Source organism: Oncorhynchus tshawytscha, linkage group LG06 (assembly GCF_018296145.1).
Source record: "Oncorhynchus tshawytscha isolate Ot180627B linkage group LG06, Otsh_v2.0, whole genome shotgun sequence".
NCBI classification, from domain to species: domain Eukaryota; kingdom Metazoa; phylum Chordata; class Actinopteri; order Salmoniformes; family Salmonidae; genus Oncorhynchus; species Oncorhynchus tshawytscha.
In genome coordinates this window covers 31,654,149-31,681,440 of record NC_056434.1, presented here as the reverse complement: position 1 = coordinate 31,681,440, position 27,292 = coordinate 31,654,149, and the positions used below count along the sequence as shown (strand labels likewise).

Sequence of the window (27,292 nt, the reverse complement as noted above, 5' to 3'; positions counted from 1 at the left end):
CCGTCCTGATAGGCACATAATGAGAACCAGATCTATGTTCACACCATAACACACACAAATCCCCATTCAATATTCATGGAAGATTAGCCTCTCCATTGAGGCGGAGGGCAGATCGGAGGGATGGTGGGGGAGGGGAGAGGAGAGAAAGGCTGTCCAGGGAAATGTTGCTGCTGCTGGGCCTGACGAGGGACTGGGGAGGGCCTGGCTGGTCTGAGCGCACCAGAATCATAAGGCATGCAGTCATGAAGTCATGAAGGCTCACATATAAACAGACAGGACTGAGGGGCAGATGGAGAGGAGAAGAGAGGAGTCAGCCTGGTTCTGTAAGGCCTAGGTCCCCAATGGTCATGGCACGAAGTGTTGCTTTGATACAGTAAACAAAGAGTGACACAGCCCTTTTGCAGGGAGCCTAGAAAATGTAATCACACCGGCACCGATGTTAGCAGACAAAGGCAGCTTCCATCGTCAGGCCACTGGCAATCAGCATCCCTATCAACATGGCCACTTTGTTTTCTCTTCATGAAGGTGTTTGCTTAACCAATGGAAAATATATCACTACTGGACACAAACATTTGCCTATTCCATAGAAACAGATCTGTGTAGGTTGTTTAAATGTCAGTGGGACCACATCATTTCCCTGTCAGGTTCAGTGCTGCAGCTGGTAAACATTTATATGACTGTAACTGTATCATGAGCAGACAGTCAGTTCCTTTTACTGCTGAACCTCTCAACGTTTTAAGAGCTGGAAGTCACTCCCATTGTTATTAAAGTAGGCTGTTTCCTTACGTTGACCCCATTGAGAAAAACATGGCTCATCAGTAGAACAGTGGCAAGACTGCAGTATGATGTCCAGTAATGTGATACTAATTAGCTTACAGCTTTACATAATGACTGAATGGGTTTATGGATCATTCCCAATGGATGCTTCTGTAACAATGGTTTTCTAAACCAAAAAACACAACCTACAGAGTACAGACAGACAAGTGAGAAGATAGAAACTTGGCCTATGTCCAGAATCTTGACATAATGTAGGCATCTTGACATAATGTAAGGATCTTGACATAATGTAGGCATCTTGACATAATGTAAGGATCTTGACATAATGTAGGCATCTTGACATAATGTAGGCATATTGACATAATGTAGGCATCTTGACATAATGTAGGCATCTTGACATAATGTAGGCATCTTGACATGACTGACTAGGAAAGTGACATTTAGGTCTTACATGTTTTGTAGTGTTCATTGAAGATTAGTGATTCACCCTAAAAGCAGATCTTTTTTCCAGCCCAAAGAGAAGTGTGAAGGGACTGAAAGGACCTTTTCAGGTAGTGATTGATGGTTTATGCTGTTATGAAATGCTCCGTCAGGGCCGTGCTGGGGGCTTTATGAAAGGCTGGCAGGTGAGAGAGATGACCTGAGACTATAGAGGTCCACCAAGAGAAAGCCAGGATGCAGGCTGGGACAGGCAGGCAGGCAGGGCTCCAAGCTGAGGGCTCCGTAACCCATTTCAATCTTCCCCTGGCCTCAGAGGAGAACACAGTGGCTTACACTATTGTAGGCGAAGATATTATGACAACGAAATCTGAGCACACTGTTTCTATGCCAGTATGTGCATAAAGACTATAGGCTGATTGGGATCATTGGGATCAACAGATCATTGGGATCAACAGTAAACTAACCCTATTCCTGCATGTGCTGTCTTGCATCACTACTATCCCATGCAAATAGCCATAAAGCTTTTGTCCTCCTATGAAAACAAAAATGTTACAGATTAATAAAAATTATAGCTAGGATTTCTAATGCTGCCCTCAATAGAGCTGGACCCCTGCCCCCCAAATGGTCTGTAAGACCGGAGACCATGTGAACCGTGACGAATTGGGTGGTAAATCACTTTATGAATGGTTCACACCAAAGGACATGGGAGACATCCATAGCTTTAGCATTATGTGCACATGCTCATCAAACCAGGCAGAGCATTAGTATGTTGACAAATGGGCTGTATTGCCATTACATATAATTTGCTTCCTTCTTCCAAAACCACAAATCTGGAGCCATATTGAAATCAGATGAGAAAGCATAATCCCTACGCTCATTAGTTTAATGCACTGCACTGAATAAAGATGTGTTTTGAAGATTTAAAAAAAATCCAGTGTAAGTTCATCTTGCAAACAAACCATTAGCACAGACTTAAGAGGACGACTCCAGAAGAGCAATACCTCCCTGTTGATGGAAACTCTGTGTGTGATATTGTCCTGAGTAAGACTGAGTACAATGACCTGGTTCATGTTGTAACTATCTCTGACCTGCTATGGCTTGATAGAACCACCCTGATGGAACTGCCATTCATGCCCTGGGATTTAGCTGGCTTTACTGCCATCAAGGTCTAGACACACTGAGTAACACACAGAGTCAAATGCATGGATTGGAAACTTTTCGTACTGCTGAGCCATCATGAATGTTCCTTTAAATTTTGCGAGGAACTGTCAGTGAAATGTATTGAAATGTTGCACAATGACAGTGGAAGTTAATCAATGGAAACACAAGCAAAATGTAAAATCACTGACAAGAGCATAATTCTCACAATAGGTTACATAGTACAGTATCTTGTACTGAGTAACAATATATCACTAAGACCTTGCAGAAAATGCTTTCCCTCTCTTTTCAGCAGGATAACATTCAAAGTGTGTGAGGCACTGTCCTGAAATACCAGCGACTTTCCGTGAGCATGGAAGTTATGTCAATGTTGTGCTCCACCACGATGTGTCCCACTGAGAACACACTGAGCTCCTCCACAGAGCCGGTTAGAGAGGAACAGCCCTGCTCCCATCCATCAGTTCATCAACACCTTGCCAAGCGTTACTGTCCATGTCGTATATTCCTCAAAGCCCTGCCTGAGCCCCAGCGCTCCAGAGCTCTCCTCTCTTCTCAACACCCTGGGCCATCCCAGCCACCTCCACCACAACCCCACCCCCACCCCCACACTACTCCCTGCTCTTATTTATAGACAAGCAACAACTCTGGGAGGGAAGCAGGCTGAGGCTGCCTTACACATTTTTCAGTAAATGGATGATCTACACACCCAGGTCAGTGGGGAGAGCACACCAAGAGCACACTCTCACTCACTTTGTTTCTCCAACACTCAAGGAAGTATTGTGTTTCTCATACTATGACCTTCAACTGGTCCTGGAGAAACAGGAATACAGAAGGGAGGAGAGTTACAGTGCATTCGGAAAGTATTCATAACCCTTGACTTTTTCACATTTTGTTACATTACAGCCTTAATCTAAAATTGATTAAATCGTTTTTTCCCCCTCATCGATCTACACACAATAACCCATATTGATACAGCAAAAACAGTTTTTTAGAAATGTTTGCAAAACTTAAATATCACATTTATGTAAGTATTCAGACCCTTTACTCAATACTTTGTTGAAGCACCTTAGGCAGCAATTACAGCCTTGAGTGTTCTAGGTTATGACGCTACAAGCTTACCACACCTGTATTTGGGATGTTTCTCCCAATCATCTCAAGCTATGTCAGCAGTACAGTGTCGCTGCACAGCTATTTTTAGATCTCTTCAGAGATGTTTTATTGGGTTCAAGTCCAGGCTCTGGCTGGGCTACTCAAAGACATTCAGAGACTTGTCCCGAAGCCACTCCTGCGTTGTCTTGCATGTGTGCTTAGGGTCTTTGTCCTGTTGGAAGGCGAACCTTCGCCCCTGTCTGAGGTCTGGAGCAGGTTTTCATCAAGGGTCTCTCTGTACTTTGCTCCGTTCATCTTTCCCTCGATCTTGACTACTCTCCCAGTCCCTGAAAAACATCCCCACAGCATGATGCTCCCACCGTAGGGCCAGAGAATCTTGTTTCTCATGGTTTGAGTCCTTTAGGTGCATTTTGGCAAACTCCAAGTGGGCTGTCATGTGCCTTTTACTGAGGAGTGGCTTCCGTCTGGCCACTTAACCATAAATGCCTGATTGTTGGAGTGCTGCTGAGATGCTTGTCCTTCTGGAAGGTTCTCATATCTCCACAGAGGAACTTTGGAGCTCTGTATGAGTGACCATCGGGTTCTTGGTCACCTCCCTGACCAAGGCCCTTCTCCCCCGATTGCTCAGTTTGGCCGGGCGGCCAGCTCTAGGAAGAGTCTGGGTGGTGCCTCGACACAATCCTGTCTTGGAACTCTACGGACTATTCGTTCATAGAGGCTTGGTTTTTGCTCTGACATGCACTGTCAACTATGGGACCTTATACAGACATGTGTGTGCCTTTCCAAATCATGTCCAATCAATTGAATTTATCACAGGTGGACTCCAATCAAGTTTTTGAAACATCACAAGGATGATCATTGGAAACCGGATGCACCTGAGCTCAATTTCGAGTCTCATAGCAAAGGGTCTGAATACTTATGTAAATAAGGTATTTCTATTATAAGTTATATTATAAGTTATAAGTTAAGTTCTATTCTATTATAAGTTATAAGTTATATTATAAGGTATTTCTATTATAAATTTGTAAACATTTCTACAAGACTGTTTTTGCTTTGTCATTATGGGGTATTGTGTGTAGATTGATGAGGATTTAAAAATATATATAATACATTTTAGAATAAGGCTGTAACATAACAAAATATGGAAAGTCAAGGGGTCTGAATTCTTTCCGAATCCACTGTATGTTCCCATAAAGAACCACAGCTATTCTAACAGTCAGGAAGGAAAGCAATGGATGACACTTACTGTAAGTGAAGCTGAGTCGTGGAGTGACATCGTCTTCGGTGGCAGCTGCTTGGACAAAGGCGTAGGCCAGTAGGAGAGTGAAGGCCGGGAGACAGAGCTGGACCATGCTTATTGTCCACATGGCTCCTCTCCACACGACTGCCAGCCAACTCACACTGTTTGCTTTTCAGGATTTGGGGGAATTCATGAACAGCGTATTTTTCTCCCGTGTTTATTTTCTCTTCCTCTCTTCCTGTAGGTCTGGGCTCCCTAAATGGGAGACCTGTGCTCTGTTGTGAAAGTGAAGCTTCTCCGGCACTGCAGACAACTCTGACCTCGGAATGATGACCTTTCACCTCACAACGAGCCTCCCAGGACGGACAGCCAATCAGCCTCCATACAGTCAAACCACCCCAAGGGCTCAGCTGAGATCTACACACATGGACAAAAGAACATTCATTCACATTGGTGTACAGACAGTGCAACACAGTTCACATGATTCCTCTCCTTATCATGGAACATTGGTTCGGAAAAACACTCCATTCGCACATGTCTCAGTACTAACAAAGGCTTTAGCCATAAGGCTACTGGCTACATAGGAGCTACTTTAGGCTGAGTGCACTTCCCTGTGTTTGTGTTTGTTGGACATAACTGGCTGGATGTATATTAATTTCATAGCTTGTGGTCATTTCTGTCTGTTTTCAGATGGGCAGAGTGCACTCTTTACCTGGACCAAAACAAACACATCCTCTGTCCTCTTAACGGGCCCATAATATCATATCTGACAGACTGAGACAAGCAGAGCTGAGACAAAGACTCCCTTCTCCATGGGAGTTAGACTGACGTTTTCACTACAGTTAATATCATAATACTGTATCATAATATCACCCGGCTTGTAGGGGTCTGCTTTCAATTTAAATCAAAACCAAATCAAGTTTAATTGGTCGCGTACATATATTTTCAGATGTTATCGCAAGAGCAGCAAAATTATTGTGTTTCTAGGTCCAGCAGTGCAGTTATACCTATTAATACAAAACAGTACATGCAAATATATATATACAGCACCAGTCAAAAGTTTGGACACACCTACTCATTCAAGGGTTTTTCTTTATTTTTTACTATTTTCTACATTGTAGAATAATAGTGAAGACATCAAAACTATGAAATAACACATATGGAGTCATGTAGTAACCAAAAAAGTGTTAAACAAATCAAAATATATTTTATATTTGAGATTCTTCAAAGTGGCCACCCTTTGCCTTGATGACAGCTTTGCACACTCTTTGCACTCTTGGCAATAGTAAAACTAAAGAAATACAGTTGAAGTGGGAAGTTTCCATACACTTAGGTTGGAGTCATTAAAACTTGTTATTCAACCACTCCACAAATGTCTTGTTAACAAACTATAGGTTTGGAAAATCGATTAGGACATCTACTTTGTGCATGACACAAGTAATGTTTCCAACAATTGTTTACTTATAATTCACTACATCACAATCAGTGGGTCAGACGTTAACATACACTAAGTTGACTGTGCCTTTAAACAGCTTGGAAAATTCCAGAAAATATGTCATGGCTTTAGAAGCTTCTGATAGGCTAATTGATAACATTTGAGTCAATTGGAGGTGTACCTGTGGATGTATTTCAAGGCCTACCTTCAAACTCAATGCCTCTTTACTAGACATCATGGGAAAATCAAAAGAAATCAGCCAAGACCTCAGAAAACAAATTGTAGACCTCCACAAGTCTGGTTCATCATTGGGAACAATTTCCAAACGCCTGAAGTTACCACGTTCACATGTACAAACAATAGTACGCAAGTATAAACACCATGGGACCATGCAGCCGTCATACCTCTCAGGAAGGAGACGCGTTCTGTCTCCTGGAGATGAACGTACTTTGGTGAGAAAAGTGCAAATCCCAGAACAACAGCAAAGAACCTAGTGAAGACGCTGGAGGAAACATGTACAGAAGTGTCTATAGCCACAGTAAAACGAGTCCTATATGGACATAACCTGAAAGGCCGCTCAGCAAGGAAGAAGCCACTGCTCCAAAACGGCCATAAGAAAGCCAGACTACAGTTTGCAACTGCACATGGGGACAAGGATTGTACATTTTGGAGAAATGTCCTCTGGTCTGATGAAACAAAAATAGAACTGTTTGGCCATAATGATCATCATTATGTTTGGAGGAAAAAGGGGGATGCTTGCAAGATGAAGAACACCCTCCCAACCGCGAAGCACGGGGGTGGCAACATCATGTTGTGGGGGTGCTTTGCTGCAGGAGGCACTGGTGCACTTTACAAAATAGATAGCACCATGAGGGTGGAAAATTATGTGGATATATTGAAGCAGCATCTCAAAACATCAGTCAGGAAGTTAAAGCTTGGTCACAAATGGTCTTCCAAATGGACAATGCCCCAACCATACTTCCAAAGTTGTAACAAAATGGCTTAAGGACAACAAAGTCAAGGTATTGAAGTGGCCATCACAAAGCCCTGACCTCAATCCTATAGAAAACTTGTGAGCAGAACTGAAAAAGCATGTGCGAGCAAGGAGGCCTACAAACCTGACTCAGTTACACCAGTTCTGTCAGGAGGAATGGGACAAAATTCACCCAACCTATTGTGGGAAGCTCGTGGAAGGCTACCCGAAAGGCAATGCTACCTTCTGACCCACTGGGAATGTGATGAATGAAGTAAAAGCTGAAATTAATCATTCTCTCTAATATTATTCTGACATTTCACATTCGTAAGATAAAGTGGTGATCCTAACAGACCTAAGACAGGGGGATTTTTACTAGGATTAAATGTCAGGAAAACTGAGTTTAAATGTATTTGGCTAAGGTGTATGTAAACTTCTGATTTCAACTGTATAATTGTGTGTAGAAAGACATTATGGTCAGTATATGAATGGAGAAGGTGTGTACAGCAGTAGTTTAATATGATATGAGCCTTGACTAGAACTAATCATGGCCTCTAAACCTTCAAGCTGCATACTGGACCCAATTCCAACTAAACTACTGAAAGAGCTGCTTCCTGTGCTTGGCCCTCCTATGTTGAACATAATAAACGGCTCTCTATCCACTGGATGTGTACCAAACTCACTAAAAGTGGCAGTAATAAAGCCTCTCTTGAAAAAGCCAAACCTTGACCCAGAAAATATAAAAAACTATCGGCCTATATCGAATCTTCCATTCCTCTCAAAAATTTTAGAGAAGGCTGTTGCTCAGCAACTCACTGCCTTCCTGAAGACAAACAATGTATACGAAATGCTTCAGTCTGGTTTTAGACCCCATCATAGCACTGAGACGGCACTTGTGAAGGTGGTAAATGACATTTTAATGGCATCGGACCGAGGCTCTGCATCTGTCCTCGTGCTCCTAGACCTTAGTGCCGCTTTTGATACCATCGATCACCACATTCTTTTGGAGAGATTGGAAACCCAAATTGGTCTACACGGACATGTTCTGGCCTGGTTTAGATCTTATCTGTCGGAAAGATATCAGTTTGTCTCTGTGAATGGTTTGTCCTCTGACAAATCAACTGTAAATTTCGGTGTTCCTCAAGGTTCCGTTTTAGGACCACTATTGTTCTCACTATATATTTTACCTCTTGGGGATGTTATTCGAAAACATAATGTAAACTTTCACTGCTATGCGGATGACACTCAGCTGTACATTTCAATGAAACATGGTGAAGCCCCAAAATTACCCTCGCTAGAAGCATGTGTTTCAGACATAAGGAAGTGGATGGCTGCAAACTTTCTACTATTAAACTCGGACAAAACAGAGATGCTTGTTCTAGGTCCCAAGAAACAAAGAGATCTTCTGTTGAATCTGACAATTAATCTTAATGGTTGTACAGTCGTCTCAAATAAAACTGTGAAGGACCTCGGCGTTACTCTGGACCCTGATCTCTCTTTTGAAGAACATATCAAGACCATTTCAAGGACATCTTTTTTCCATCTACGTAACATTGCAAAAATCAGAAATTTTCTGTCCAAAAATGATGCAGAAAAATTAATCCATGCTTTTGTCACTTCTAGGTTAGACTACTGCAATGCTCTATTTTCCGGCTACCCGGATAAAGCACTAAATAAACTTCAGTTAGTGCTAAATACGGCTGCTAGAATCCTGACTAGAACCAAAAAATTTGATCATATTACTCCAGTGCTAGCCTCTCTACACTGGCTTCCTGTCAAAGCAAGGGCTGATTTCAAGGTTTTACTGCTAACCTACAAAGCATTACATGGGCTTGCTCCTACCTATCTCTCTGATTTGGTCCTGCCGTACATACCTACACGTACGCTACGGTCACAAGACGCAGGCCTCCTAATTGTCCCTAGAATTTCTAAGCAAACAGCTGGAGGCAGGGCTTTCTCCTATAGAGCTCCATTTTTATGGAACGGTCTGCCTACCCATGTCAGAGACGCAAACTCGGTCTCAACCTTTAAGTCTTTACTGAAGACTCATCTCTTCAGTGGGTCATATGATTGAGTGTAGTCTGGCCCAGGAGTGGGAAGGTGAACGGAAAGGCTCTGGAGCAACGAACCGCCCTTGCTGTCTCTGCCTGGCCGGTTCCCCTCTTTCCACTGGGATTCTCTGCCTCTAACCCTATTACAGGGGCTGGGTCACTGGCTTACTGGGGCTCTCTCATGCCGTCCCTGGAGGGGGTGCGTCACCTGAGTGGGTTGATTCACTGTTGTGGTCATCCTGTCTGGGTTGGCGCCCCCCTTGGGTTGTGCCGTGGCGGAGATCTTTGTGGGCTATACTCAGCCTTGTCTCAGGATGGTAAGTTGGTGGTTGAAGATATCCCTCTAGTGGTGTGGGGGCTGTGCTTTGGCAAAGTGGGTGGGGTTATATCCTTCCTGTTTGGCCCTGTCCGGGGTGACCTCGGATGGGGCCACAGTGTCTCCTGACCCCTCCTGTCTCAGCCTCCAGTATTTATGCTGCAGTAGTTTATGTGTCGGGGGCTGGGGTCAGTTTGTTATATCTGGAGAACTTCTCCTGTCCTATTCGGTGTCCTGTGTGAATCTAAGTGTGCGTTCTCTAATTCTCTCCTTCTCTCTTTCTTTCTCTCTCTCGGAGGACCTGAGCCCTAGGACCTGAGCTCCAGGACTACCTGACATGATGACTCCTTGCTGTCCCCAGTCCACCTGGCCATGCTGCTGTTCCAGTTTCAACTGACCTGAGCCCTAGGACCATGCCCCAGGACTACCTGACATGATGACTCCTTGCTGTCCCCAGTCCACCTGGCCATGCTGCTGCTCCAGTTTCAACTTCCACCTGACTGTGCTGCTGCTCCAGTTTCAACTGTTCTGCCTTATTATTATTCGACCATGCTGGTCATTTATGAACATTTGAACATCTTGGCCATGTTCTGTTATAATCTCCACCCGGCACAGCCAGAAGAGGACTGGCCACCCCACATAGCCTGGTTCCTCTCTAGGTTTCTTCCTAGGTTTTGGCCTTTCTAGGGAGTTTTTCCTAGCCACCGTGCTTCTACACCTGCATTGCTTGCTGTTTGGGGTTTTAGGCTGGGTTTCTGTACAGCACTTTGAGATATCAGCTGATGTACGAAGGGCTATATAAATAAATTTGATTTGATTTGATTTGATTTTAGAATACAGTATATAAATATAAAGTGTGTAAAACAGTGTATAAACATTATTAAAGTTACCGTTATTAAAGTTTTTGTTTCTACGGGTAAACAAATAGAATACACAAAGAGATGGTTTGCTAATGATTCACAAAATACTAAGCCATAATTTAACTCTGCCTGTAGGCATGCATTTCTCTGTGTGCATGAGGTAATGCGTGAGGTCAGGTTCATTTGGAGGCATCACCTCATGACGAAACATCCTCAAGGCCTGAGAACTGGTATCTCCATACATACACTACATGGCCAAAACTATTTGTACACCCCTTCAAATGAGTGGATTCGGCTCATTCAGCTACACCCGTTCGTTCCTGACAAGTTAATAAAATCAAGCACACAGCCATGCAATCTCCATAACCAAACATTGGCAAAAGAATGGCCCATGCTGAAGAGTTCACTGACTTTCAACGTACCATCATAGGATGCATCATTTCCAACAAGTAAGTTCATCAAATTCCTGCCCTGCTGGAGCTGCCCCAGTCACATGTAAGTGCTGTTATTGTGAAGTGGAAACGTATAGGAGCAACAACGGCTCAGCTGCTAAGTGGTACTGTAGGCCACACAAGCTCACAGAACGGGTCCACCGAGTGCTGAAGTGCGCAGCGAGTAAAAATCGTCTGTCCTCGGGTTGCAACACTCAATACCGAGTTCCAAACTGCCTCTGGAAGCAACATCCTCACAATAACTTTTCAGCTGGAGCTTCACAAAATGGGTTTCTCTGGCTGAGCAGCCACACACAAGCCTAAGATCACCATGCGCAATGCCAATCATCGGCTGGAGTGTTGTAAAGCTTGCCAACATTGGACACTGGAGTAGTGGAAACACATTCTCTTGAGTGATGAATCACATTTCACCATCTGGCAGCCCAACGGACAAATCTGGGTTTGGCGGATGCCAGGAGAACACTACCTGCCCGAATGCTAGTGCCAACTGTAAAGTTTGGTGGAGGAGGAATAATAGTCTGGGGCTGTTTTTCATGGTTACATATAGGCCTAGGGTTTCAAGCTGGTTGATTTAAAATGTAATGATATTTAGTGATATTGAATTGTGTTTGGTTGTCAACGCAACCAAATGGTAACATTTGAAGGAGATGTACTGTATCTTCTGCTTTTAAATGATTGAAAGCTTAGTGATAGACATTTGGGTGACAACTTACCCAAAAATAAGACATTGTTTTTCCATTTTTTATTTATTTTATTTATTTCACCTTTATTTAACCAGGTAGGCTAGTTGAGAACAAGTTCTCATTTACAACTGCGACCTGGCCAAGATAAAGCATAGCAGTGTGAGCAGACAACACAGAGTTACACATGGAATAAACAATTAACAAGTCAATAACACAGTAGAAAACAAAGGGGGAGTCTATATACAATGTGTGCAAAAGGCATGAGGAGGTAGACGAATAGTTACAATTTTGCAGATTAACACTGGAGTGATAAATGATCAGACGGTCATGTACAGGTAGAGATATTGGTGTGCAAAAGAGCAGAAAAGTAAGTAAATAAAAACAGTATGGGGATGAGGTAGGTGAAAATGGGTGGGCTATTTACCAATAGACTATGTACAGCTGCAGCGATCGGTTAGAATTTTGTTGTACTTTTAGATGGTTGAAAACATATTGATAACACATTGGAAATTCAACTAACTTTTGGCTGTCTTTTTGAGAAGGGAAAATATAGGCTGTACGTTTCAACCAAGTATTACCCAATTATCCACATTGAAATGACACGGTGTGCCCAGTGGGAGTAGTCACTGAGATAAGAGGCCTTGTGTTTATTCATAATTGATCATAAGATGTTTTGCTTTTCACTGTACATAACAGCCTGTCTGCTTTCAATTATGTCCTCTACAAAACCCTATTAAAGGAAATTGGAATAAGTAGAGCTCGTTGCCAGCCATTTGTGGTGGGGTTTGAAGAAAATGAAAGGACCAATGCCCACAGGAGAGGAGAGGCATCTGTGATTAAACATGGTTGGACACAGCTACAACACTCCTCAACTCTCTATGGATCAATGATAGGCTATTAAATCTTTAATGTACTTGCCAAGACCAGGAGTGGACACTGGCTACCTTGTATGCCCACATCTTAGCCAATATGATATGTGAAAGCATCAGGAAAAAACCACAAAGCAGCTGTACAAGAGCATTAATGTGATGTGAACCACTGAAATGGACAGTGTGGCAAATGGCAAGGACTATATAGTAACAGAATGTAACGTGATAGACATCCCAATTCTGTCTAGTATTTCTCCTATATGCATTTAGCGGCAGCGAGACTGAATAACAACAACAAAAAATCCAGAAAAACGCACGTCAAAAATGTTATAAATTGATTTGCATTTTAAATGAGGGAAATAAGTATTTGACCCCTCTGCAAAACATGACATAGTACTTGGTGGCAAAACCCTTGTAGGCACAGGGGTCAGACAGTTCTTGTAGTTGGCCACCAGGTTTGCACACATCTCAGGAGGGATTTTGTCCCACTCCTCTTTGCAGATCTTCTCCAAGTCATTAAGGTTTCGAGGCTGACGTTTGGCAACTCGAACCTTCAGCTCCCTCCACAGATTTCTATGGGATTAAGGTCTGCAGACTGGCTAGGCCACTCCAGGACCTTAATGTGCTTCTTCTTAAGCCACTCCTTTGTTGCCTTGGCCATGTGTTTCGGGTCATTGTCATGCTGGAATACCCATCCACGACCCATTTTCAATGCCCTGGCTGAGGGAAGGAGTTTCTTACCCAAGATTTGACGATACATGGCCCCATCCATCGTCCCTTTGATGCGGTGAAGTTGTCCTGTCCCCTTAGCAGAAAAACACCCCCAAAGCATAATGTTTCCACCTCCATGTTTGACGGTGGGGATGGTGATCTTGGGGTCATTGGCAGCATTCCTCCTCCTCCAAACACAGCGAGTTGAGTTGATGCCAAACAGCTGCATTTTGGTCTCATCTGACCACAACACTTTCACCCAGTTGCCCTCTGAATCATTCAGGTGTTCATTGGCAAACTTTGAAAAAAAAAAAAAAAAAAAAAAAAGATGTGCTTTCTTGAGCAGGGGGACCTTGCGGGTGCTGCAGGATTTCAGGCCTTCATGGCGTAGTGTGTTACCAATTGTTTTCTTGGTGACTATGGTCCCAGCTGCCTTGAGATCATTGACAAGATCCTCCCGTGTAGTTCTGGGCTGATTCCTCACCGTTCTCATGATCATTGAAACTCCATGAGGTGAGATCTTGCATGGAGCCCCAGGCCGAGGGAGATTGACAGTTCTTTTGTGTTTCTTCCATTTGCGAATAATCGCATCAACTGTTGTCACCTTCTCACCAAGCTGCTTGGCGATGGTCTTGTAGCCCATTCCAGCCTTGTGTAAGTCTACAATCTTGTACCTGACATTCTTGGGTAGCTCTTTGGTCTTGGCCATGGTGGACAGTTTGGAATCTGATTGATTGATTGGTTCTGTGGACAGGTGTCTTTTATACAGGTAGCAAGCTGATATTAGGAGCACTCCCTTTAAGAGTGTGCTCCTAATCTCAGCTCGTTACCTGTATAAAAGACACATGGGGCCAGAAATATTTCTGATTGAGAGGGGGTCAAATACTTATTTCCCTCATTAAATTGCAATCAATTTATAACATTTTTGACATGCGTTTATCTGGATTTTGTTGTTGTTATTCTGTCTCTCACTGTTCAAATAAACCTACCATTAAAATTATAGATGGATCATTTCTTTGTCAGTGGGCAAACGTACAGAATCAGCAGGGGATCAAATACTTTTTTCCCTCACTGTATATAATGTAGATGTATGACGCAGGACAACCCCATCCACCGCCTCCCTTGCAGGAAGACCCCATCCACTGCTTTAATTATAGTTGTCGAGAGGCTTTGTTGGTGCTATATTTGTGCTATATTTCAGTGGTGCTGAATAACAAATAATCAAAATGTATCAATGTCAGAAAGCCCCTCAGGTTAAGAACGTCTCACCACCACCAGTAAATACCCACACAGGGAGCCGCAGAGCTCCTCATACTGACTGTATAATGAATTAATCAGGAGCATCTGGATCAGACAGGATACGTGTTTTACTCCGTCAACACTGCAGAAGGTGTCCCGTCTCCTGTTTCAAACTGATGTCTATTTTCTCACTCAACTAAATCACTCAACAGTAAAATACATTCACAAATGCAAATATGTACGCATTTTCAAAACTCCAACCAGGCTATATTTCTCTCTGACCCCTTGTAGAGTCCTAATTCGAAAAACTGGTTGCTGAAAGAACATAAAGAGCACAAAGAGAGAGGCTTCAGAGAGTTGTGATAGTCTGCTTGGCTATGATACCCCACCAAGGGCATCAATGATAAAGATAAAATGAAAGACAACGAGGCCATCTAATTGAAAAGGGCCACACTGTAATGGTAGCGCCTTCCAAGTTTCCCTGTCTTTTGTGTGGGCTGTTACATGCCGTAAACAGGGCCATGGTGAGGGCCACATCAGCAGGGGAGACAGCCACAAGCATCATTAGCCTTCTTTGTGGGGAGCAAATTGGAGTCAAGTCCCATCTGACCAATGAGCAGCCGCTGCTCCATTAATCCTTCTGTTGTGTGACAGGAAGAGGTAGAGTCCTACGTTACACTACTGGCCCACATGCATCAGGCCGAGTTTTGCTGAGGCATGCCAACACTTGAACTCAATGTGAGTAATAGAAGGAGGGCCTCTGACAGCATAAAGATTGCAACTCTGTATTTCTCTCTAGTATGGTTTATCTGAAGGCACTGAATCATCTCATTGTCTTGCTATCATCTCTTTCACACAACAGCCTACGATTTACTATGGTCAAGATACAACGGACCATAGCAAACATATATGATACAACTGAATAATGGATTTCATTGATATCAACGTAGGCTACTACTTAATTTTCATTCAGATACAATCAGGTTGGAGCAACCCTTTCTACTACTGTAGCAAATGTCAAGGTTGTTGATAAGAGCTGCGAGTTATTTTCCAATTTAGGTTGGAATAGTGTCTCTGGCATGTCTCTTTGGACACAATGTAGGGAAAAGAATGTGTATTTTTTGTGCAAATGAAAATAGCAGAGAAAAAAAACATTTAAACACTTACATTTCCAAAGGAGCAAGATGATGATGCCATGGTTTATTATTGAGGTGCTAAGTGAGTAGGTCTACAATTTCTAATAGACTTCACATTTTCAAAGGCATAAAGATGCTTTCCCTCAGATTCATACTAGCCTATCATCTGCATGATGAGTAACAGTAATAGTTTTGACCAGTCACTGCAATGGATTAATTTGGAGAGGAGGTGACCAATAAAACTAACTAGACTTTCCCAGTCACTGTGAGAGTCACTCTACTGGCCTTCCTAATTACTGGCCTTCCTATACTGGGAGAAACCGGAGCACTTGTGAGAACTGCATCACACAGTGATGTGCCAGTGTGCTGGGGAGCCACCATGGAGTTTCTTACTGGAATTGTTTACAGAATCATGAATGTTTCCATTGCACTTTTAAAGGGACCAGTGATTATTAGGGAGTAGTGATTATTCAGAGCAGAGAAAAGCTTTGAGGCAATCTAGACATATTAACTCAACATTAAAAGGGTACTAAGAGCTATGACAAGTTCAGAGCAGGATCAGCTGGAGCTATGTTATTGTTCCCACACTGAAGAAATAGATCATAGAAGGGTCTGACACAAAAGAGGAAATATGTTTTATATTGAACTAAATCAGGGAAATTCCCAGTACTCTGTATAAGTCATATCCTGGAATACAGTTCCTGTTGTAACTTCCGGTGTATATCACTGTATTACAAAGTCAGTCAAAGGATAGCTCTACATATAAATGTGTTTCTTATACAGAAGTGCTTGTTGACCTACAAGTTAAACAGGCACTATGACTAGCAGGTTTGCCATTTGAGTAGTGAGGGAAGGGTCAAGGCTTCTTGAATTCCACTCTGGACTGTTGACTGGAAAAGTGTTGATTGATAAATAGGCGAAGGCCCCCCTTGGCATGCACGTCATCTACAGACACCTGTAAACACAGGCACCGGGCACCTTAATTGTGGAGGACGGGCTCACAGTAATGGCTGGAATGGAATCAATGGAATGGTATCAAAAACATACATGTGTTTGATACCATTCCATTCACAACATTTCAGCCATTATTATGAGTCATCCTCCCCTCACCAGCCTCCTGTGACACACACACACCACCTGTGCAGCCTGGGTCACAGCATTTCTCTCTGGTAAAGCAGCGTCAGATGTGTGAAGGAGCAAATGTGATTTGTGAAGGAGAAGATGCAATGTGTGAAGGAGGATGTGTCATCTGTCAGGAGGGGCTTTAATGTGAGATCAGGACACAGACACATAAGGAACCTGGGCCTGATGCATCGGCCAGCAGGCTCGGGGACCAGGGGAGCAGTGTTGACACAGTCCTACAGCAACACTCTCAGGTCATTTCACAACCAGTTACACAGATCTAAAGATACCACCGTTGAGAAAGATAACGAGCTAAGGAAGCACTAGAGCAGTATCGGAGCCATAGTGACTAACGAAGCAATTAATGGTCAATTTCACCGCTGCTCTATTTCACTATATATACACAGTATATCCATGAATATGTTATTAACATATACAGTACCAGTCAAAAGTTTGGACACACCTACTCATTCAAGGGTTTTTCTTTATTTTTATTTTCACTGGAATAATAGTGAAGACATCAAAACTATGAAATAACACATATGGAATCATGCAGTAACCAAAAAAAGTGTTAAACAAATCAAATTATATTTTATATTTGAGATTCTTCAAAGTAGCCCCCCTTTGCCGTGATGACAGCTTTGCACACTCTTGGCATTCTCTCAACCAGCTTCATTGGGTAGTGAATTGTGCCTTGTTAAAAGTTAATTTGTGGAATGTATTTCTTAATGCGTTTGAGCCAATCAGTTCTGTTGTGACAAGGTAGGGGTGGCATACAGAAGATAAGTCCAAATTATGGCAAGAACAGCTCAAATAAGCAATGAGAAACAACAGTCCATCATTACTTTAAACCTCTACAGGATTGGTGGGTCCCCCGCGGGACGGTTGAGCTAATGCAGGCTAATGCGATTAGCATGAGGTTTTAAGTAACAAGAAGATTTCCCAGGACATAGACATATCTGATATTGACAGAAAACTTAAATTCTTGTTAATCTAACTGCACTGTCCAATTCACAGTAGCTATTACAGTGAAATAATACCATGCTATTGTTTGAGGAGAGTGCACAGTTATGAACTTGAAAAGTTATGAATAAACCAGAAGTGCAAAGGCTCATTGGATCAGTCTAAAACGTTGCACATACCCTGCTGCCATCTAGTGGCCAAAATCTAAATTGCACCTGGGCTGGAATAATACATTATTTTAGGTGAAAATTGAAAAAAGGGGTGGATCCTTAAGAGGTATTAATTTGCAAGTAAACATGTTTCAATGAAACAGTAGATACGTCTGTCAATATAGCAAATAAGTAAACATGGCTTATATTCAAGACAAAGTTTATTTGCTCTGGAGACCAAGGTGAGTTTCCACAGCCGTTATGGCAATGTATGATACAATAGAAGGAAAAATATACTACTAACGCTTTCAATAAATATTACAGTTCCACAAAGGGAGTACTTGCATATTGTGTGTTTGGGTGGTGCAGTGAGGTGTTTGGAGTCACTTTGATACAAGGGGAGATTGTTGTTTTCACATCTCACAAAGAGTCAACTTCTTTGAATCCAAGCAGTATTGTCTGTGAGAGAAAGACAAAAACGAAATTACATTTTCATTGGCAATCATTGTGTACTGTCTATATTTCTACTGTAGCAGCATGGTGTATAATATGAGTAATCTCACAGACACACGTTACAAAGCTAGCTACAATACAGGTACAGTTACTCCAAGACTAATATGAGTCATAAAGCCAAAGTCATTCCTTTACTCTCCGAAATCATCATCAAACTTTTATCCAGTTTTGCTCCTAATGAGAGGCACGGAGGCTAGCCAGGCTAGTTAGCTAGCTAGCTAAAATGTTAGACTACAGTAAATTTTAGGTATAGCAAATACACAGCTAGCTAGCTAGCTAAACTTGGCTAGGTTGCCTTGTAATGGTACTAGCAAGCCCCGTTATGGCCAACCATCAAATTTTACTGTACTGAACAACACTCCCTCATGTAAAAATATACCTTATATTGCTAGCTAGTTAGCTACCAACAGCGAAACAACTTTCTCGTTTGTCATTTGCCCTCCTGAGTCCAACTGGTCTAGGCTGCCGCAACTGCTTGCTGGTCTCAAAATTATTTTTCTCGCAGTCTCAACTCCTCTTCAAGGTATTCCGACTCAAATAAATGGGGTTGTATATTCCTATGTTAAAGAACATTTACATTTTGGGGGGGGGGGGAATCATCAGAATGTCACGCCCTGGCCATAGAGAGGCTTTTATTCTATATATTGGTGAGGCCAGGGTGTGACTAGGGTGGGCATTCTATGTTCATTTTCTATGTTTTGTATTTCTTTGTTGTTTGGCCGGGTGTGGTTCTCAATCAGAGGCAGCTGTCTATCGTTGTCTCTGATTGAGAACCATACTTAGGTACCTTTTTCCCACTGGGTTTTTGTGGGTAGTTGTTTTCTGTTTTTGTGTCTGCACCAGACAGAACTGTTTCGGGTTTCAGTCATTCTCTTTGTTGTTTTGTTATTCAGTGTTCAGTTCAAATAAAAAAGATGAACACGTACCACGCTGCACCTTGGTCCTCACCTTCTTCCACCAACAGCCGTTACACAGAAGCAGCCGTTGTAGCTAATTATATAGCAATCCCGGATTGACAGTGCATGGTAACATAGCTTCCATAAACCTGTAAACTACTACAGCCTCCATTTTGAAAAGCCTGCCTTCGAGGGTTGGAACAAGGAAATAGGGCTCCCGTCAGGCTGTAGTCTTTACAAAGCCAGGGAATATTTGTCAACCTAGATATTCTACAATATCCTGACAGATACGAACATCTTTAATGTCCAATGGCTCTAATGAAAAAGGACAATCATATCTACTCACTGCTAGCTTGATTGTGCAATCGGCAAAACACAAAGGCCACAATAATTGCTACAAAACATAACCCAATTAAAATCAAATTGTATTTGTCACATGCGCTGAATACAACAGGTGTAGACCTTACAGTGAAATGCTTACTTACAAGCCCTAACCAACGATGCAGTTTTAAGAAAATACCTAAAAAATTATAACATTTTAAAAGTAAGAGATAAGAAAAACAAATAATTAAAGAGCAGCAGTAAATAACAATAGCAGTGCTATTTTCAATGGGTACCGGTACAGAGTCAATGTGTCAATGTGCGGGGCACCGGTGTGGAGGTAATTGAGATAATTATGTACATGCAGGTGGGGTTGATAAAGTGGCTATGCATAGATAGCAGAGAGTAGCAGCGTGGGGGGGGGGTGTAAATAGTCTGGGTAGTCATTTGATTACCGCCTTGCAGTAGCAGAGAGAACTAGGGTGGCTGGAGTCTTTGATGATTTTTAGGGCCTTCCTCTGACACCTCCTGGTATAGGACGGCAGGGTAGCTTAGTGGTTAGAGCGGTGTACTTGTAACCGAAAGGTTGAAGGTTCAAATCCCTGAGCTGACAAGGTACAAATCTGTCATTCTGTTCCTGAACAGGCAGTTAACCCACTGTTCGTAGGCTGTCATTGAAAATAAGAATTTGTTCTTAACTGACTTGCCTAGTTAAATAAAGGTAAAAATAATAGATTAAAAAAAGGGGGTCCTGAATGGCAGGAAGCTTGGCCCCGGGGATGTACTGGGCCATGCGCACTACCCTCTGTAGTGCTTTGTGGTTGGAGGCAGAGCAGTTGCCATACCAGGCAGTGATGCTCTCAATCTGTAAAATCTCTTGAGGATCTGAGGACCCATGCCAAATTTCTTCAGTAGGTTTTGTCGTGCCCTCTTCCTGACTGTCTTGCTGTGCTTGGACCATGTTAGCTTGTTGTTAATGTGGAGGCCAAGGAACTTGAAGCTCTTGACCTGCTCCACTACAGCCCGTCGATGAGAATGGGGGTGTGCTCGGTCCTCTTTTTCCTGTAGTCCACAATCATCTCTTTTGCCTTGATCACTTTGAGAAAGAGGTCCTTACATAACATGGTCAGGTCTGTCGGTGATCAGGCCTACCATTGTTGTGTCATCAGCAAACTTCATGATGGTGTTGGAGTTGGCCGTACAAGCAACTGGCCGTGCAGTCATGAGGGAACAGGGAGTACAGGACTGAGCACGCACCCCTGAGGCGCCACCATGTTGAGGATCACAATAGCGTATGTGTTGTTACCTACCCTCACCACCTGGGGGAGGCCCGTCAGGAAGTCTACGATCCAGTTGCCTAGGGAGCTGTTTAGTCCCAGGCTCCTTAGCTTAGTGATAAGTTTTGAGGGCACTATGATGTTGAACACTGAGCTGTAGACAATGAATAGCATTCTCACATAGGTGTTCATTTTGTCCAGGTGGGAAAGGGCAGTGTGGAGTGCAATAGAGATTGCATCATCTGTGGATCTGCAAATTGTAGCCGTGACCAGCCTTCCAAAGCATTTCATGGCCACAGACGTGAGTGCTACAGGTCGGTAGTCATTTAGGCAGGTTACCTTAGTGTTTTTGAGCACAGGAACTATGGTGGTCTGCTTGAAACATGTTGGTATTACAGACTCAGACAGAGCGAGGTTGAAAATGTCAGTGAAGACGTCAGTTGGTCAGCACATTACGAGTACACGTCCTCGTAATCCGTCTGGCCCAGCGGCCTTGTGAATGTTGACCTGTTTAAAGGTCTTACTCACATCGGCTGCGGAGAGCGTGATCACACAGTCATCCGGAACAGTTGATGCTCTCATGCACGTTTCAGTGTTAATTGCCTCGACGCGAGCATAGAAGTTATTTAGCTCATTTGGTAGGCTTGTGTCACAGGGCAGCTCTTGGCTGTGCTTCCCTTTGTAGTCTATAATAGTTTCAAGCCCTGACACATCCAACGAGCGTCAGTGCCGGTGTAGTACGATTCGATCTTAGTCCTGTATTGAAGCTTTGCCTGTTTGATGGTTCGTCGGAGGGCATAGCGGGATTTGTTATAAGCTTCCGGGTTAGAGTCCCGCTGCTCAAAAGTGGCAGCTCTACCCTTTAGCTCATTGCAAATGTTACCTGTAATCCATGGCTTCTGGTTGGGGTATGCACATACATTTTTAGATCAGACAGCAAGCTCAATCAACCAATGAGTGTGCTCTGGGCGTTCGTAAACTCAGAGCATTGTCAGATTGGCCATTTGTAAATTCAGAGCATCTCGCATCTCGCTCAGAGCGCACCCTGGTGCTCTGGCCGAAAAGTACAGTTGATCTGAGCTTTCTGACCTAACAACAGCAGTCAAGCACCCAAGCTAACAGGCTAGCTTTGGAAAAAAATCCCCAATTTTCATGGTATCCAATTGGTAGTTACAGTCTTGTCCCATTGCTGCAACTCCCATATGGACTTCCAAGTCCTGCTGCTTCCAAGCAGTGAAGGTCAAGAGCCGTGCATCCTCCGAAACACAACCCAGCCAAGCCGCACTGCGCGCTTAACCTTGAAGCCAGCCGCACCAATGTGTCAGAGGAAACACCATACACCTGGCGACCATGTCAGCATGCATTGCACCTGGCCTGCCACAGGAGTCACTGGAGTGCAATGGGACAAGGACACCCCTGCAGGCCAAGCCCTCCCCTAACCTGGACGACACTGGGCCAGTTGTACACCACCCCATGGGTCTCCCGGTCATGGCCAGCTGGGACAGAGCCTGGACTCAAACCAGGATCTCTAGTGGCACAGCAAGTACTGCGAGGCAGTGCCTTAGACCACTGCGTTGCTCGGGAGACCCAATGTTGGCTAGCTTGCTAGCTATTCCTGACACAAATGAGAGAACAGCTCACTCTGACCCTTTTACTCACCCCACTCATTATGTTAGCCAATCATGGCAAGCGGGAAGTTGCTGTCTTCTTCCATGGCTAAACCAACTAGGCTCGAAATGTAAAAATGTTATTCGTATACAGATGGAATACAAGTTTGTTATTAATAAGGCACATGAAAGTTCACATGTTCCAGAAGGCATTTCTGCCAAAAAACACATTTTGATTAAAAAAAAAAGGTTTACGTTCAAATGGCACTCCTGTGAAATACTGATGAGCGAAATACACCTAGTTTCCTGAAACTAGTCACATATCATCACATTGTCCTCTGGATACTTCTCGCATTCCGCCACAGCACATCATCATTGCTGTTGAGATGTTCCTGTAGTTCCTGTAGTAAATGGGAACCGTGCAGCCAGCTAGTCTGTGTGAAGGTGACCGAGGGGCCTGGAAAGGCCACGTCTCTCTGCCCATTTCAAAGTCCGCTCCCCAGGCCCAGCTTAGAGTAATTAATGGCTTATTCATTCCTGAGCAAACCATCCAGCAGTAATTATGACCATATGCTATTTCAAAGACCTTTAATTGGCCAATTAAAATCTTATTAGACACCAGATCAGAGATGGGAGAATTTTTTTTACTTCAGGTTTTGGGAGTGTAAAATTCTTCAAGCCAAATTACCACAGGGACTCCTGAACCATGGTCAGTAGCCATTAATTTAATCACAAACAGGGTTTTTAATGGATAAAAAAGCATTGTGGCAATGGGCGCAGTCGGCCCATTGGCGTGGTTGGATCTTAGAGAACATTTTAGAGGACCCCATCTTGGCGGTGTAGAGAAAAGTTTTAGTATTTAAGCCAATTTCCTGCAACTCTATACATTTTGCCATGGCTAATGCTGCATTATTTAGCTCAAACATAATAACAAAATCAATATAGCAAAATCAATTGTTTTGGGAATTTTCAATTCTCTCGGACTGTCAAGCTTTCATTTTGGTGATTGTTAGTTCTTAAAAATTATATTATTTAAAAATAAATCTAGGTCCTTTTCTACATACTTTATAAGTAATTTAAGTTTACACTGAAAGCGTTTTTTCCATCCCGAAAATGTATAAAACAATATTTATTAAAATGTTTGACACTGTTTGGACTTCGGAAAAAACACTTAGGCGGCCCGTCCAAGGATTTCAGTGGCAGAAACATCTCTGACAACTGCTGACTGGATGAAATCGTTACTATGTGAGGAGGACATCAGATGCTCTCTGTGAGCTCAGCTCATTGATATATTCATGTAATATATGGCTGTGAAAGTGGATATTTCATCACCTCTGTCTTTGAAACCTACGCAGCAAACTGCCTAAATCAACCAGCTCCCAGCTCTCAGAAGTGGAAATATTTGAAATGGTATTCCGTTTCATTCCATTTCCCCTCTGTGCTAAATTTCTGTAACAGATGTGGAGGCAGCAGAAGCACCTACTGTATCTGATGAAATGTAAAGTGTCTGTCTGTCTGTCTGTCTGTCTGTCTGTCTGTCTGTCTGTCTGTCTGTCTGTCTGTCTGTCTGTCTGTCTGTCTGTCTGTCTGTCTGTCTGTCTGTCTGTCTGTCTGTCTGTCTGTCTGTCTGTCTGTCTGTCTGTCTGTCTGTCTGTCTGTCTGTCTGTCTGTCTGTCTGTCTGTCTGTCTGTCTGTAGCTAGCCCTGCTGTCACTATCAGAGCTGTAGAGGATGAAGGAGAGCAGCTACACATAGGATATAAAGGTGCTACACATAGGATATTTTAGAAAATGTCCATGTACCATCTAAATTGCTGTGAAATATCTTTTCAATTATAAAAAATATTGTTTTATAGCTGCTTGAAGCTGGTGGACCAGAAATGTAAGTCACGTTCGATTTTGGTCCACCAGCTTCAAACAGTTGTAAAATCTATATTTTGTGTTATTGAAAATATATTTCACAGCAATTTAAATGGTACAATGATTCCCTACACTATTCAGTGCTTGTTTTTTCACATAAACTGAAATTGAGCAAACAGTGTAGAATTTTAGCAACCAGGAAATGACAGAGCCATTTCCACTAGATATCACAGCCAAAGTCCAAACTGCTTTCCCAGATGCAGCTCTGGTGGGAAAAATCAACAGGTAAATATCACAGCCAATCACAACACTGTCAGGTAAGTCATACCGTGAAACACTATCATTCCACTGTTAGTGGAAGGAGAACTACAACTCATCTACCCAAAAGAGGAGAGCAGTATGGCAGACTGTTTCCCCCTGTAAATGTGAAAGTATCCAATGTGCTGCCTGCAAAAGAAATCATCATCATGACATTCACAAAGCCAATGTCTAGGCCTACACCTTCTGTGAGTTATGACCATCATATCATGCACCCCCCCCCCTCTCTTTTACACCGCTGCTACTCTCTGTTGTTATCATCTATGCATAGTCACTTTAATAACCCTACATATTACCTCGACTAAACATTTCACTGTAAGGTCTACACCCGTTGTATTAGGCGCATGTGACTAATACAATTTGATTTGATCATATCAGTAGCTCTTAGGAGTCATTTTTGGTCATTTTTGACCAGAGAAATAACCTAGTTAATATTCAACATCCTGTAAAAATACTATATTCTCTTTCCATTGAGAGGTGTGCTTTAGGTGGTTTTGTCCTGTGAGCTGTGCTGGCCTAACTGAGTGAGAGAGGGCTGGCGCCTCCCTTCCTCTTACAGCCAGGGCTTTTTTTCCTGGCACTGGGGCCAAATCTCCCTGTCAAAACACATCAGGCAGGGTCTAAACCAGGTGGATTAAAACCTCTCGTGTGTTGTCATGAAGAAAGTTTCATAACAGAGTGAATGCAGAGGGATTGAGAAACATTTTGAATAGTCCGAGGGACCATTTCTTCGTATTCTCCACAACTCTTGAAGAACTCTGCTATAAGCTGATCTTCTTTGGGAGGTACCTTGTTGATTCAGTTGAAGTGGCCTGATTATTTTCTACAGTTTGTGTTGCTCTTGTCACACCCTGTATTGTGCATAGGAACACCTCTACTTCCCCTTCACTATAGCACATGATATTTATTGGACCACTGGCTATTTGATATGAAGCCACTATATTCCCATGGTGTAAGCAACAGTACAGTGAGCTTTCCAGAAGGTAATTCTGAGACCTCATAGTGGGCATCCACAAACGATGAATCCATGCAGGAACTTCAAGAACAAATTAGATTCCTCATTGAACTATCCAACACTTGAGGTATTACATGCTCTATACACAGATCCCACTATTTGAATGCATGGCAGAGTTGTTATTGTTGTCTTAGCGGTGTATGGTTAGTAGCATCCCCTGAGATAGCTGAAATAAAAGGCTTAACATACCTAATTTCCTGGGTAAATACAGTATGTCATGCTGACATTTGCTTTGGTACACAATGCAAGAAGAATATGACTATACTGTTTACAACTTTCTAACGCAGGGGGGGACGTGTAATGGTCCAGAGGAGTTTTTCAGATACAGACACAGAAGACTGTGTGGTGAGCTACAAAACCAACATTAACTGCCATCTCAGTTATTTGAAATGATTGAGTATTCAACACATTCATTAGTGCGTAGCCTATAGCCTACTCTAAATGCATGCATTGTTATCATGTTCGCTTATCTCCAACTCTATCAAAGCCGGTACTGATTGGGCTCCAGCTGGTGCATGTTTAACTGATTCTTACCAAAGATATGCAAAATCACCCATTATAATCTGTGTCTTGTATGTGCTGTTATGATGATAGTATTGAACTGAATCAAAGCCTGCAGGTTCTATTCCCCTTCTAAACATCCTCATCAACAGCTGTTAGAGAAGTCATAACACTTCCATCTGTTGAGCCTCCTGGCTCCCAACACTCACAGAGCTGCTTAACATGCAGTCGGATCAATTGTCATCCCACATGTGTTTGGCAAGCACCAACCTGGTCTCAGAGCATTTCATATTATTCTGTATGTAAATCTGAGACACTCCATTTAGTATGACATGTAACGTTTTGTATGGTATTTATTAATTTGTGGATGTCCATCATCCATTTCTCATGATATGTTACGAATGACAATTTATAGGATATGTTACGAATTCCAATTTGTTGTTGCTAACGTTAGTTAGGTGGCTAGGTAGTTAACGCTAATATTAGCTAGATTCCAACATGCAACCTTTGGGTTGCTAGACGTTCGCGTTATATGCCCACCCATCCTCTCTGACCCACCATCCGCCTTTCGTTTTTGCCTTAAGTAACCTTCTGTTTTATGTAACCATACCAAACGTAACGTATCATACTAATTTGAGTGTCCTGGATTTACATGTATTATGTTACGTCTAGTTTATGAGACCAGGCTGCAAGCACTGCTAGGACAGTCAGGAAATACAGTACTGTACTAGGGGTATATCCTCAACCCAGGCCAGTCCTCTACTATCTCACTCTAGTATTGATTTGTCCTTGGTGCAGGGGTGTGTGTGCTGAATGGGGACAGTGCCGGGCTAGCTAATTATGTGGACATCCGGTAATGGAAAAATACCTGAAATATAAATAGGAAAAAAACATACTGTATGTTGACTAATCAAAGGATTTTCATTAGGAAAACTTTGCAGAAAAGTATCAATTCAACTGTACCATCCACTCTGAAATGTCTTACTGTAGAAATGTTCTCAAGGCGTGCTTTGTTTATGAGGGGTCACATCGTCAGAGACGCAGGTGAAGAGCTGTGAAAGTCCTGGCTGCTTAAAGTAGGTCAGAGCAGGTCTGTCCAAACGCTTGCTGCTCCGCCTCTAAGTTGTTTGGAATTATCTCCACATGTCCTTCGTTGTACATTTACTGCCGGAGCAATATTGACCCTGATACGCCAAGCACTGATAAGCCTGTTACAATCTGCATGATTTCAAATCTCACTGTAGTTTCTGTTTTGCTTCAGGTCTGACTGCATGTGGTAGATTGGTTTTTAATGGCAAGGG

The 27,292-nt window shown here is 42.8% G+C and overlaps 1 protein-coding gene across 2 annotated transcripts in view; it reads right to left on the bottom strand.

Moving 5' to 3' along the window:
• Window positions 1-27,292, bottom strand: part of sema4ba (sema domain, immunoglobulin domain (Ig), transmembrane domain (TM) and short cytoplasmic domain, (semaphorin) 4Ba) — an 87,322-nt gene that overhangs the window by 35,883 nt on the left and 24,147 nt on the right. The window contains exon 2 of one of the 2 annotated variants that reach the window (XM_042323184.1): window positions 4,733-5,143. The exons of the other annotated variant lie outside the window; for it this stretch is intronic. Coding sequence (XP_042179118.1) covers window positions 4,733-4,853 — 121 coding nt within the window. The 5' untranslated portion in view covers window positions 4,854-5,143. The remainder of the gene's footprint in view (window positions 1-4,732; window positions 5,144-27,292) is intronic. 2 annotated transcript variants of the gene reach the window in all.